Raw genomic sequence first — 14,238 nt, 5'->3', positions numbered from 1 at the left:
ATGCTTTGTTACAGTTATTGTTCTGTCGTATATCAGCTCAATGTACTGTTGTAATGTATCAATCTGTGTGGATGGTACGTCAGGCAAGATTTTCACTGTAGCTCAGTACGTGATAAGAATAAACAAATTCCCCATTTTAATTGTGTGGAAATGTTAGACAGACTGAGCTTCTGCTCTGGAACCACAGAAGGAAACTGAACTGTTTTCATTTCTGAACTGAACTGTTGTCCAGCCTTTCGTTATAGCTCATGCCCTCGAATCCAGGCAGTATCCTGGGAAACCTCTTCCAGAGCCCCGACATCCTTCCGTGAAAGGGGGCGACCAGAACTGCATGAAACACTCCAGATGTGGTCTAACTAGTTTTATAAAACTGTTGTTACGAACTGTGACGTTTTAGAAACGAACCAACAACAATAGAGTTCACACTGGAGTCTGGTTTTGATGTTAAAACCACTTTCCTTATGAGTATCTACTTGTCATATAGTAACTTAACGAAGTAAAGGAAAGTTTACACTGTTAAGTGCCTATATGTGTAAATATAACTCCCAGACTATCCACCCTGAGGGAATAAATCTCAGAGTCTTGAGGTGGTAAAGTAGGACAGTTCAGTAATCCACGGAATAAATGACGGGAAAGAGATATTTGTAATCCAGGGTGAAACGTAGAGAAACGGCCGTTACTTCAAAATACCGTCGTCGAAGTTCTTATCCGTTGAATCCGTCCACATACGAGTTCTCAGCGAAAGTGACCTGTCACAGGAATACCGTCTTCCAGGGGTTACCACACAACATACCCAGGCAAGGGTTAACACAATATATTCCAAAATCCACTCCTATGGATTATACGAAGTGACAGCCACACACATTCGTTGTGGTTCCGTGTACCGATGATCAACCCACTGTTGTGGGCATAGGAGAGTTCCAAGCCTCAGCTGCGACTAACTGAAGCGATCAGCGTTTCCAGTCTCTCTCTCTCTTTCTCTCTTTAGGCTGGCCGACTGCCTGTCTGCAGATCGCTCTCTCTCTTATGGTTCAGGCCACAGTTGGCGCCGTCAGCCTGTGACTGACGTCAATGCCCCGCCTCCTTGGAGTCTGCGATCCCTCTGATAATCGACACTGTTCAGCAAATCTAATTAGCAGATTGGAACCCGACACTGCTGCCCCACAGTTCACTATGTACTGATTGCAAAGCTACGAAATTGCATGTGAATAGCCTCCCCTCCCCCAACTTCACTCGTTCTGCGTCACCAGCTGACTGGGGCACCTTATATCTCGCACCCTCCGCCAGGACATTAAACTGTGAACAACTGTGGTCAGGGACTGATCTCTGGGGTACTCCAAACGCTACCTCCTTCCAGTCTGAAAACGACCCACTCATCCAGCCACACACTACCGGCAGTTTATTGATCTCCAACGAAAAAGCCTAATCACCTACTCCCAATGTTCAATACCATTGCTGACTCTGAATTTACCACCGTCAAATGCCGGGAGGGACATAATAATCAGAAAGTCTCTAGTCACAGCCGTGTAAATAAAATGTGATCTCAGTCGGTGTATGGAGCATGCTCAGAATGCGAAAGAGACAGACAAACTGAGCCAAGTCACAGACTGATGAAGGGGAGGAATGATCCATTTTGATACAGAGAGGGAAGCAGAGAGTTTGATATTGTGCCTGATGCCGGAACTGTCAGTTTGAAGATGAAGTATTATTCCTCCAAATTGTTTGGAGCTGTGACAGGGTTTTTATCAGAAGGCACTATGGGGACTAAAATTACCTGAGTTGAAATGTTGTCCTTCCCCTCATGGCATTGCATGGAGTAGACGTGTTTCTCGAACAGCTTCGTTCTTTTAAAGTTACTGAATCCAATCTGTGTTGATGTCTCGTGCTAAAACTTCTGGAAAAAAGAAGAGGATCCTTTGTGACTGTGGAAGCTATTGCGGAGCTAATTCGGAAAGCTCAGAGCGAAACGTCTGAACCACATTCGGATGTGTGTTTAAAGGTTACCACAGAGCTTAAACGAATGGAGATTCTGCTGCAGACTATTCAAAACACTTTGCAGGAACAGACTACTCAAATTCATGAACATGAAGATGCTGTAACGAGACTCGATACTAAGACGGATGAGTTGGGGAAGTTCGGAGATAAACAATCGAAAATCGTTGAATCTCTAAGACAAAAGATTGTCGCCTTGAGAATAGATCAAGAAGGAACCATATACGAATTTTGGGTCTTCCTGAGTTGGTCGAAGGCAATCGACCTTCAGAATTTTTTGCAAAGCTGTTGGCTGGTATGTTTTCTGACGTTTTGGAGACTCCGCCTAGAATAGACCGGGCACACCGAGCCCCAGTGTTTAAATCCTCTTGTCAGCAGAAACCTCCACCTGTGATCATTGCGTTTCTTGAAAAGAAAGGTTACTATAATTCGCCATCTCGTCGGTTAGGTATGATTAACTTTGAAGATGATAAGATAAGGCTGGTCGTTGATTATTTGCCCGGGGTATTAAATGAACGTTTTAAGTATAAAAAAAAGTCATGGCTGAGTTATATAACAAAGGTTATAAACCTTCACTAAATTACCCCGCTCGTCTCAAGAACATTTTGAAAAATGAAATGTTGTCCTTCATCCTCTGCCAAGCTTTGTAAACTTTTAACAGTGTAGAAAAGTCAAAGGATCTGTGTATGCGAATCACAAACACAACAGCTCGTTAGTTCCGCTGTATCTGTCAGTTCACCAGCGCTTGAATGCCGCCAATCCTTTAATGTGGAGGCGGAGATGTTGGAGAAGACAGCGCCCCACTCGCTACAAGGAGAGCTCGAACACGAGTCCATGTCCGTGATTGATTGGATACATTGCCATGACGTTATAGCACCGTGACGTCATTCACAGACTCTCATTTCGGAAGGGGTTCATCCGGCCATCGCAGATACACCAACAGCTTCGCACTGGGATGCGGCCGTTCACCTGCTCCGTGTGTGCGAAGAGACTCATTCAGTTAACCCACCTTGTGATGCTCCGGTGAGTTCACAATAAATAGAGGCCACATTTCTGTCCGGAGTGAGCAAAGAGTTTTACTCAATCATCCCAGATGCTGCAACACCAGCAACTTCACATCAGGGAGGAAGTTCAAATCAGCTCCGTGTTAAATGTTTAACCATCATGGTGACTGAAGGCAGCTGCAGGTTCATGAGGGACTGTTACTGTCAGATTCTGCAGTTCTTGCGGCTGCTCATCGCACCCAGGACTGAACCCTGGTCACTGAGCATTGGAGGAGTCTGTTCTGCTGATGTTAGTCTTAAACTAGACTGGCGTTTAATATTGTGGATCTGTGACAGATAAATCACTTCTGTATCAAATCCCGTGTGTCAGGTACTTACTGTCTCTACCACACTCACAATGTACACTAGAGAGGCCACTCGGCCCATCTGGTCCTGGCCCATGTTTCTGTTCCATATCAGAATATCAAAATCTATGCCTGCCGTTCCCCTCTCACTCTCCCTGAGATGACAGGTTGCAACTAGTCACCACTCCGTGGGATAGGAGATTTCCCGTGAATTTCATAGAATCATAGAAATCTTCAACACATTACAGACGCTTTGGCCCACAATGTAACTTACTCTAGAAATTGCTTAGAATTACCCTACCGCATAGCCACCTATTTTCCTAAGCTCCATGTACCTATCTAAGCGTCTCTTAAAAGACTCTATTGTATCCGCCTCTACCACCGTCGCTGGCAGTGCGTTCCGCACACATACCACTCTTTGCATAAAAACCTTAGCTCTGACGCCTCCGCTGTACCTACTCTCAAGCAGCTTAAACCTATTCCCCCTCGTGTTAGCCGTTTCAGCCCTGGGAAAAAGCCTCTGGCTATCCACATGACCAATGCCTCTCATCATTTTATACACCTGCATGAATTCCCTGCATGATTTTCTCCAGGCTGAATAAGACAATGAGCTCACTGTGGTTGCGACGTTCTTCAGGGCTCCAAACGAAGATGGTTAAACTCCTTCTTCCCCGCTCTTTTCAATGTTTTAGGTCATTTTCACCAATTTTAAAGGACTGTGCCTCAGTCAGCTGGGTTGTTGCAATTGTTACGTACCAGCAGCAATAGATCACTAATGGAGTCTGGTTTCGATGTGAAAACCACTATCTTTATCTGTATCTACTCCAAATATAAAAGATTAAACGAAATTAACTGAAGTTAACAGTGTTGTGCGTATATATAGCTCCCAAACTATCAAGCTTGGGAAACAATGCTTAAAGTCGTAAGATGGTAAAGTGGAAAAGTTCAGTAATCCACGGAATAAGTGAGTCAGAGGAGAGGTTTGTAAATCCACTCGAAAATGTAGCATTTTGAGTGTGTGCGTCTCTGTATTCCCAGCAACTGCAGAATCTCCTGTGTTTTATATCTGCATTTTACTTTGGCATTGGATACACGTTGATATTGAGTATATTGTTTATGGGAGCTTTCTGCGTTAAAACAGCTGCAGATTTTTCAATACACACACGAAAAAAATGAGGTATGAATATTGAACCAGAGCCTGCAGAAATATTTAATGGCACCGTGATTACCCATAAGGCGGTGCGTTTAAAATTTCTCAGGCGCTGAAGCACCGAGCAGATGCGCAGGCGTCAGGGCCGATGACGTCACCAAGTATCACGCATGCGCACGGTACACAGAAGGCCTTGGAAATACCGTCTGCGGGTAAGATCGAATCTCTGTGTTTTTATCTTAAACAGCGACTGAGGGACGATTCCTGTGAAATCCGGACACCGTGACCCGCAATCCCGGGACACTCCTGCTCTCTCCCCTCTCTCTCAGCCCCACGATCCGTACATGGGTCCCGGGGAGCTTCCGGCCGATGAGGGAATGGGAACCGATAGATCTCTCAGACAGAGCTGAGCTCCAGCTATCTAAATGCAAGTATTAGGAACTCGGAGAAAGGGAACAAAATCTTTTAAATCACCAGTTGAGAAAATCACCTTTGTTCTATCTCCAATCACAAACAAGAGAACATCTGCAGATGCTGGAAATCCAAGCAACACAAATTGCTGGATGAACTCAGCTTTAGTACACGTTTCCATAGATCCTGCCTGGTCTGCTGAGTTCCTCCAGCATTTTGTGTGTGTTCTTGCTCTGGACTTTTCTACCGGTGAGGACATGTTTTGTCCCATTCTCTCTGGGTACATAATGATATCAAACACCTTTGTCCTGAGCAACAAGTAGCTTTCACATCACAAATGTGCCAGACTCCAATGAGACAGACTACTGCCCTTCCCTTCATATTCATTGGCATTGCCATCACTGAGTTCACCACCGTTAGTCACTTGGGGGAGACTTCAGGGGAAATATTTATGTACAATACAGAAACTGGTGTTACCTGTGTGCATTGTGGTGATGCTAAAGTTGCTGGAGAATTTGCAAGTGGGAAGAAATGGAGTGCTATTTGGAAATCTAACTTTTTAAAGCATAATTTAGCAAGCAAATCACATATGGACAATGTGCAAAAGCTTTGGTGAGAAAATCCTTCATTACCCGTTCCAGGCCTGCTACATAGGTTGTGTGAGAGTGCAGATGAACTCGATCAAACCCAGAGGAGATCAAAGTTCCTATTGACAGTGATTTGCTAGCTGTGAAAATGAATACCTCTCTATATAAAATTCACTGTGCACATCTTGTCACTGGGTAAAAAAAATGCACAGTGCAAGATTTATCTGCACATCAGTTATTACAAATTAGAGGGGATATTGGAGGGAAGGATGGGAGAGCTCAAGTGTCTCTGATGTCCTCACCTACAAGATATGCATCCAGCTGCAGCTTGTAATCCTGCACTTTAAGGAGTTGGATCTTGAAATGGGTGAATTGCAGATCATCCAGCAGTTGGAGGGGGTGATAGATATGACATGAAGAGAGGTGAGTTACACCCAAGGTGCAGGACACAGGAAACTGTGTGAGAGTCAGGCAGGTGAATGAGGTTAAATAGCCATCGCAGAGTACTTTGTTGCTATCCCGCACAACAGCAGGTGGACCACTTTAGACACTGTTGGGGGTAATTGCCTGACAGAGGGAAGTCAAAGGGGTGATAGGAGATTTGTTAGTTAGGGGAACAGACCAAGAGGCAACTAATATGCCAGTGATATGGCTTGCTAGAGGTAGTGTGGGGGGGGGGGGGGTTGATGTGGTTTAAATAAGTTGTAGGGGGAATGGGAGCTAGATTGACAGAACAGATAGTGGAGAGGGTGAATTGAATTGAATTGACTTTATTACAAATATCCTTCATATGGATGAGGAGTAGAAATATTTACATTACATTACTGTCTAAATGTGCAATGTGTAATTTAAATTAACTTATGATATTTAGTTTGTATATAGGACAGTCAAGAAAACAGAAATCAATTATTCAGTCTGATGGCCTGGTGGAAGATGATGTCCTGGAGCCTGTTGCTCCTTTTGCTGTGGTACCGTTTCCTGGATGGTAGCAGCAGGAACAGTTTGTGGTTGTGGTGAATTTGGTCCCCGATATCCTTTGGGCCCTTTTTATACAAATCCATACGCCTACCATCCAGGCTCCCATCCAAACTTCTCTTAAATGGTAAAACCGAGCTCATATTCACCACTTGTGCTGGCATCTCATTCCACACTCTCACAACCATTTCAGTAAAGAGCTTTTCCAAATGTTCCCATTAAATTTTCACCTTCCCCACTTACCCCTGACCTCTGATTGTCATCCCACCCAACGTCGGTGGAAAAAGCTGCTTACATTTATTTCCCCAATCTTCTCCCTCATCATCTTGTATACTTCCAACAAATCCTCAAAGCAATGTGTAATTTCCTTGTTTATGTTTAGAGCCTTTTTTATGTGCATAAGATGATGAGGGGCATTGATCGTGTGCACAGCCAGAGGTTTGTTTTCCCAGGGCTGAAATGTCTAACACGAGGGAGCAGAGTTTTAAGGTGCTTGGAAATAGATACCGAGGAGATGTCAGGGGTAAGATTTTTACACAGAGAGTGGTGGGTGTGTGGAATGCACTGCTGGCTTTTTTGGTGAGAGTGTTTCAGTTACTATGGGGCCAGGAAACAATGCTGCTCAGTGGTAACAGGGAATAATACCAATGGAGAGAGTCAAACTGAGCCAGGTCACAGATTGGAGATGGCAGAAATGCTCCTTTCTTATAGAGACAGGAAGAACATCAGAGAGTTTGATGGTCATTCCAGATACCAGCACTGTGCCCAGTTAGATGATGATTACTCTCTCCAACTTGTGTTGAACTTCACTGTAACTGTGTGATGTCAGTTCACAGCTTGACAACTCAAGTGATATCATCTGAAATTTTGTCCTACACCCACTGATGGATTTTGTAAATCTTTTTACAGGTTACAAATCACAAGGAATTTCTCTACGGAAATCTAAAACACTACACACCAGTTTTGCTGTCTCTGTCCAGATATTTAAGAAGTGGAGCAAGCGATTCACTTGATCAGCATTCCTGCTCAGACTGTGGAGAGGGATTCACTCTATCATCTGATCGACTGGCACGCCTGTCATTTTAAACGGGTAGGGGGTGCCCATTCATCTGCTCAGACAGTGGGAATGGATTCAGATGGCCATTTCAACTGAAGGGACATCAATAAGTTCACACTGGGGCAAGGCCATCCACCTGTTCTGTGTGTGAGAAGGGATTCAGTTGGTCTTCCCACCTGTGGACATACCAGTCAGTTCACTCTGGGGTAGAGGCTGGTCATTTGCTGAATTTGTAGGGAAAGTTTCACTCGGTCATCTGACCAAATGGTTCACCAGCAAGTCCACACTAAGGAGTGGCTGTTCACTTCTTTGGACTGTGGGAAGGGATTCACTATGTCATCTAAACTGAAGCTACATCAGAGAGTTCACACTAGCGAGAGACCGTTTACCTGCTCATACTGTGGAAAAGGATTCACTTGCTCATACCAACTGAAAGTACATCAAAGAATTCACACTGGAGAGAGGCCGTTCACTTGCTCAGACTGTGGGAAGGGATTCACTCGTTCATCTGAACTGAAGGTACATCAGCGAGTTCACACTGGGGAGAGGCCGTTCACCTGCTCAGACTGTGGGAAGGGATTCACTTGCTCATCTAAACTGAAGGTACATCAGCGAGCTCACACTGGAGAGAGGCTGTTCACCTGCTCAGATTGTGGGAAGGGATTCACTCAGTCAGCCCACCTACAAGCACACAGGTCAGTTCACACTGGAGAGAGGCCGTTTACCTGCTCATACTGTGGGGAGGGATTCACTTTGTCATCGCAGCTACTGAGACATCAGTCAGTTCACACTGGGGAGTGGCCATTCACCTGCTCAGTGTGTGGGAAGGGATTCACTCAGTCATCCACCCTAATGGCTCACCAGCGAGTTCACACTGGGGAGCGGCCGTTCACCTGCTCGGACTGTGGGAAGGGATTCACTCTGTCATCTAAACTGAAGGTACATCAGAGAGTACACACTGGAGAGAGGCCATTCATCTGTTCCGTCTGTGGGAAGGGATTCACTTGTTCACCTGACCTGAAGGTACATCAGAGAGTTCACACTGGGGAACGGCCGTTCAGATGCTCAGACTGTGGGAAGGGATTCACTCGGTCATCTCACCTAATGGTTCATCAGCGAGCTCACACAGGGGAGCGGCCATTCACATGCTCAGACTGTGGGAAAGGATTCACTCAGTCATCCCACCTATTGGCACACCAGCGAGTTCACACAGGGGAGCGGCCATTCACCTGTTCAGACTGTGGTAAGGGATTCACTCGGTCATCTCAACTGAAGGTACATCAGCGAATTCACACTGGAGATAGGCCATTCACCTGCTCAGACTGTGGGAAAAGATTTACTCAGTCATCTCAAGTGAAGATACATCAGAGAGTTCACACTGGGGAACGACCGTTCACCTGCTTAGATTGTGGGAAGGGATTCACTTTGTCATCTAAACTGAAGGTACATCAGCGAGTTCACACCGGGGAGAGGCCATTCACCTGCTCAGACTGTGGGAAGGGATTCACTCAGTCATACCACCTGCAAGCACACTGGTCAGTTCACACTGGGGAGAGGCCGTTCACAGACTCAAGCCTGAATTATACCTCTGCGTAGACGCTACAGTATAGCATACACAGTAGCCCACGCAAGTGGCCTACACCGTTGTGTGCATTTTTACTTGTGAGTTCGTGTGTCTGCGTTGCTCTGGCAAAACGCTAGTTGGTGTTGGGGTTCTATGCCACTGTGTTGAATTGACTCATGTGGAGTTGGGAACGATGGCGACTGCTGAGTTAATCTTGTTGGAGTTGAAGCTAATTGATGTTGAACAAGAGTTACTTTTATTGAAATTACTGCAACGCAGAAAAGAGAGAAGCTTTTCTATTTCTTTGTGCAGTCCGCGACGTCCAAACCGATGTTTGTGGAAATTTCTTTACATGAATTTCATGCCATTTGCAAGTCTTTATAGTATACCAATGGAGAGTCGTACAAATGTAGATATTTTCTGACTTCCTAACGTAACCTCTCCTCGATTTGGTCCATCTTCCAACTTCGAAGCAACAGGAAGTACCTCGGAGGAAATGTGCTGCTACCAAGCAGACCGATCACAGTTCTCACGGTCTGTGACGCACAGTTACATTTTCGTAAGGTGTTCTTTAGGCTACGGCGTACGGTATGGCCTAGGGTGCCGCATCAGATACGCAGCTATGCGGACCGTACGGTGAAGCATAATTCAGGCTTCAGTGTGTGGGAAGGGATTCACTCGGACATCTCAACTGCTGAGACACCAGTGAGTTCACACTGGGGAGAGGCCGATCTGATGCTCAGACTTTGGGAAGAGATTCTCTCTGTGAAATCAACCTAATGTGCATGACTGAGTTCACACTGGGGAGAGACCGTTCACCTGCTGTGTATTTCGGAAGCGATTCACTCAGTAATCTAACCCTATGCAACTCTTGCTTCGGCTAGCAGCTAAATATAGGGGGTGATAACCCCCCAGCCCGGCCAAACTTAAGAAATCTTGTTTGGGTGGATGCTGTGTGATGTGTCCCCTGTTACAAATCAGTACCCTGAAATAACAAACAGTACACAATATGTGATTAAATGACTGAGATGTATAATTCTTACTTTGACTATATGGTTAGTGAAGTAATCAAAAAGAAAGAAAAAGGGCCCACTCTCTCTTCTTCTCATCTCTCCCCAGCAAAAGGCCATGGAAATCTCTCTTCCAGACTCACAAGGAAGAACATTTCTGTCATTGGACAGTCCCACACTCCAAAACCCTGTTATCTCTAGTCTTACCCTAAACATTGCTGCTGCAGAGAAGCCATTACCTCAGCAGTGAAACATTGCAGAGAGTCCACTGCATCAGCAGTAAAACCTTACAGCGCGTTACATTTGTGACACACTACTGGGTTCACACTGGGGAGAAAGTTTCAATAAGCTGCTTGCTGCATATTTGTCCATCACCGTTGCTGAATGCAATTTCGAGAGTGACTGTTGGTGCTGAACTCTGCAACTATTGCTGCTGCTCACCACACCCAGGTCTGCACCCTGGTCACTGGGCATCGGAGGAGTTTCCTCTGCTGCATATTCACCTTTAATGGGACTAGATCTGTGACAAATAAATCAGTCCTATTTTAAACACTGTCTCTGGTACTTAGTGAATTTATAACACACCTAGTGTACAGTAGAGAGTCAACTCAGGCTGGCTGGACCTGATTCTGTTCCACAACAGATCTTTCAAATCCTCCCCTGTTGTTCACCTCTCACTCTCCCTGTGGTGATGGGTTCCAAATTGTCATTAATCTGGGTGAAGAGGTTTCCCTTGAATTTCCTGCAGACTGAAGAATTCGAGCTGACTGCGGTTCTGTCTGAAATGTTCTTCGCCCCTCAGATCTCTGGCTGAGGAAGAATGACATTGGGAGTTAACGTCCTTATTCAGGGCTCATTTGTCACCATCTCGTCTGCTCAGATTGTTGGGATGTCTCCCATGGAGGGTCATACTCATTCCACTCGTTCATGTTTTCTTCCAGAGTGGTGATTCATTTTTCTGAGCTGGCCTCTCATGTACGTGTTCTGGTCTGTATTTCTGATCACAATTGCATGTACACACATGGAGTGCTGAATCCTCTTCATTTTGGATGAAAATGTATATGAGGGGTGATTGATATATTCGTGGCCTCAGGTGGAAGGGGTCAATTTCGGAAAACCTAGCACATTTATTTTTCAACGTGGTCCCGTCCTACATTTACACACTTAGCCCAGCAGTGGCATGCAAAAGTCTGGGCACCCCTGGTCAAAATTTCTGTTCCTGTGAATAGCTCAGCGAGTAAAAGATGACCTGATTTCGAAAAGGCATAAAGTCAAAGATGACACATTTCTTTAATATTTTAAGCAAGATTACATTTTAATTTTCATCTTTTACAGTTTCAAAATAACAAAAAAGGAAAAGGGCCCGAAGCAAAAGTTTGGGCGCCCTGCATGGTCAGTACTTAGTAACACCCCTTTTGGCAAGAAACACAGCTTGTAAACGCCTTTTGTAGCCAGCCAAGAGTCTTACAATTCTTGTTTGGGTAAATGTCTGGGTTCAGTCGTAAACAGTAAAGTACTGATGTGGAAATTACAAATTACTATATTATTAGAGTCACAGAGACCAGCAGCCCTTCGGCCCTTCCAGTCAATGCTGACCTGTTTTTGTTGTTACTGCCTAGTTCCAACTACCTGCACAAGAGCCTCCATACACCTCCCATCCACGTCCTCACCCAAATTCCTCTTTAGTGTCTAAATCAAACCCACATCCTCCACTTCCACTGGCAGCTCATTCCATACTCTTAACAACCTCTGAGTGAAGAATTCACCTTCAGATTCCCCGAAAATAATTCACTTTCACCCTGAATGTATGTCCAATGTCAGGGTGAGCGGGAGGACGGGGCAGAGAGGGAAGACAGTAAGGGGAGGGGGTGGTCAAATGCAGAGAGGGAAACAGAGCAGAGAGATTATACTGAATATCTTTCAGAAAATGTAATTGTTTGAATTTGCTGCAAACCTAGTCTCCATACCCTGTACATTCTTAATCAAATTATTGATCTAGATGACAGGTAGCAATGCGTGATGTTCAAAGTAAATTTTATTATCAGAGTACATATATGTCACCACATACAACCCTGAGATTGTTTTTCCTACAGGAACACTTAGCAAATCTATAGAATAGTAACAGGATCAATGAAAGATCAAGTGGAGCATAGAATTCAACAAACTGTGCAAATGCAAATATAATTAAATATCAATGAATAATGAGAGCAATGGGGTGTAACCCTGGGGAACCTCACTAGGCCCGGGCCTCGAGTCCAATAAACAGCCTCCCACCATCACTCTCTGCTTCCTACCATCAAGACAACTGTGCATCCAGTGAGCCAGCTCTCCCTGGATCCCGTGTGATCTGACTTCCCACAGCAACTTACCATGCGAACCTTATCAAAGGCCTCACTGATGCCCATATCGGCCCCGATCCTAGGACAGAGGTGTCACTGATCAGAGGGCATAGATTTAAGCAGAGGATGAAGAGGTTTATAGGGATCTGAGGAAGAGACTTTTCACTCAGAGGGTAGCTGAAATCTGGATCACACTGCCCGAGGTGGTGGTGGAGGCAGGTCCCTTCACAACATTTACGATGTGGATGAGCATTAAAACTGCCGAGATACAGTCGGCTGTGAACCAAGTGCTGATAAATGGGACCAGTGTAGACTGTGAGTGGATGGTCAGAACAGGTATGGCCAGCCAAAGGCCTGTTTCCGTGCTGTGTGATCCACCACTCCGGACATGCTAAATTAACGATGGTGGCACCGCGAGGCATTGATTTCAAAACTCCACATCCCTCTCCAACCTGAAATAAAGCAGACTGAACCCCTTTGTCACCACTGGGAATATCTGTTTCTGTCAAGGTAACATAGAGATTGGTCACTTCTGCTAAACAACTGGCAATTGATGAAGTTCCTGTGTCTTCTTCCATTAATATTGCTTCCTTACAGCTAAACTAATCCTCTCACTGTGTCAGAATCAGTGATTAAATCAAACCCCAAACACTGTGTTTTCATCCCTGCACATTGTAACTTGAACCATCTAACTGAGGGTCTGATAGAGACATAACCCCTGTCCTCTGCACATGGGATCACATCTCCCCTGCGTCTGACATTTCAAGTACCCTCAGAATGGCTTTCTGATTCAGTCTGAAGGTTACGGTACATTCAGCTCGTCGTCAGACCTGACAAAGCATGTCTTCCTGCAGCTGGTTCCACCTGTTGGTGTGTCCTCTTTCCTCCACCTCCAGGGATTCTGCATCTCCGCACAAACTCCTCACTTGAGACGACTGTCTATACCTGTGACACAGGAAATCACATCTCTGTCACTCTATTCCAGCTGCTACCATCTGGGAAACGGTACCGCAGCATAAAAGCCAGGACCAACAGGCTCTGGGGCAACTTCTTTCACCAGGCCATCAGACTGATGAACTGACGCTGACTTGAACGTACTCAATATTACGTTGTCTATTTTAATTATTATAAACTATTATAAATTACTATGATTGCACGTTGCACATTTAGATGGAGACATGACGTAAAGATTTTTACTCCTCATGAATGTATGAAATAAAGTCGATTCAATTCAATTCCTGATTCCGTGTCTGACCTACTCGCCTCTGGGTATCCTCCGTCAACAAGCTTCTTCCTCATTCACCATCTCGCAGCCCATGACGGCGACAGCTGTCCTAGACTCTGGGACTCTGTAACACACGATCTTGTAACTCATAATCTTGTGAACAGCAATCTTAGCCGGTCACTAATATGAAGAGAGAATTGTCGTTTCCTGAAAGGACATGCGAGCTAAGCTGTCTGATCCAGTTCACCAGATCATCCCTTGTTTACAACTTAATTTGTCTCGGTACCCTCCTCCCCGTATCACGGAATGTCCAATCATCCCACTTTCTCCCAACAGATCCCATCCCGCCTACAACCCCACACCCACACTCCACTCATAACCTCTACCCACACACACAGACAGAGCCCATTCTCCCCAAACACCTTGGAGAACCACAAGGAATTGATCCCACAGCCCTGGCTCGGTCGCAAAATTAAAACCGGGGCTGAGCAGAGCCTGGAGCCCACAGCCACCCGGCAGAGATCCGGTCAAGTCCTTTCTCACTGCTATCGGCCCCCGATTTACACAAACCCGACATCAG

The 14,238-nt window shown here is 45.3% G+C and overlaps 1 protein-coding gene across 1 annotated transcript in view; it reads left to right on the top strand.

The window, feature by feature from the left end:
- LOC140720786 (uncharacterized) overlaps nucleotides 1-11,353 on the top strand; it is a 99,824-nt gene extending 88,471 nt beyond the window's left edge. Inside the window, exon 6 of the mRNA XM_073035631.1 lies at nucleotides 7,872-11,353. Coding sequence (XP_072891732.1) covers nucleotides 7,872-9,116 — 1,245 coding nt within the window. The 3' untranslated portion in view covers nucleotides 9,117-11,353. The remainder of the gene's footprint in view (nucleotides 1-7,871) is intronic.
- Nucleotides 11,354-14,238: the final 2,885 nt, after the last annotated feature.

Source organism: Hemitrygon akajei, unplaced genomic scaffold (genome assembly GCF_048418815.1).
Source record: "Hemitrygon akajei unplaced genomic scaffold, sHemAka1.3 Scf000047, whole genome shotgun sequence".
Taxonomy (NCBI): Eukaryota; Metazoa; Chordata; class Chondrichthyes; order Myliobatiformes; family Dasyatidae; genus Hemitrygon; species Hemitrygon akajei.
Note: the sequence above shows the minus strand (reverse complement) of the source record. Positions and strands in the feature narration are given on the sequence as shown.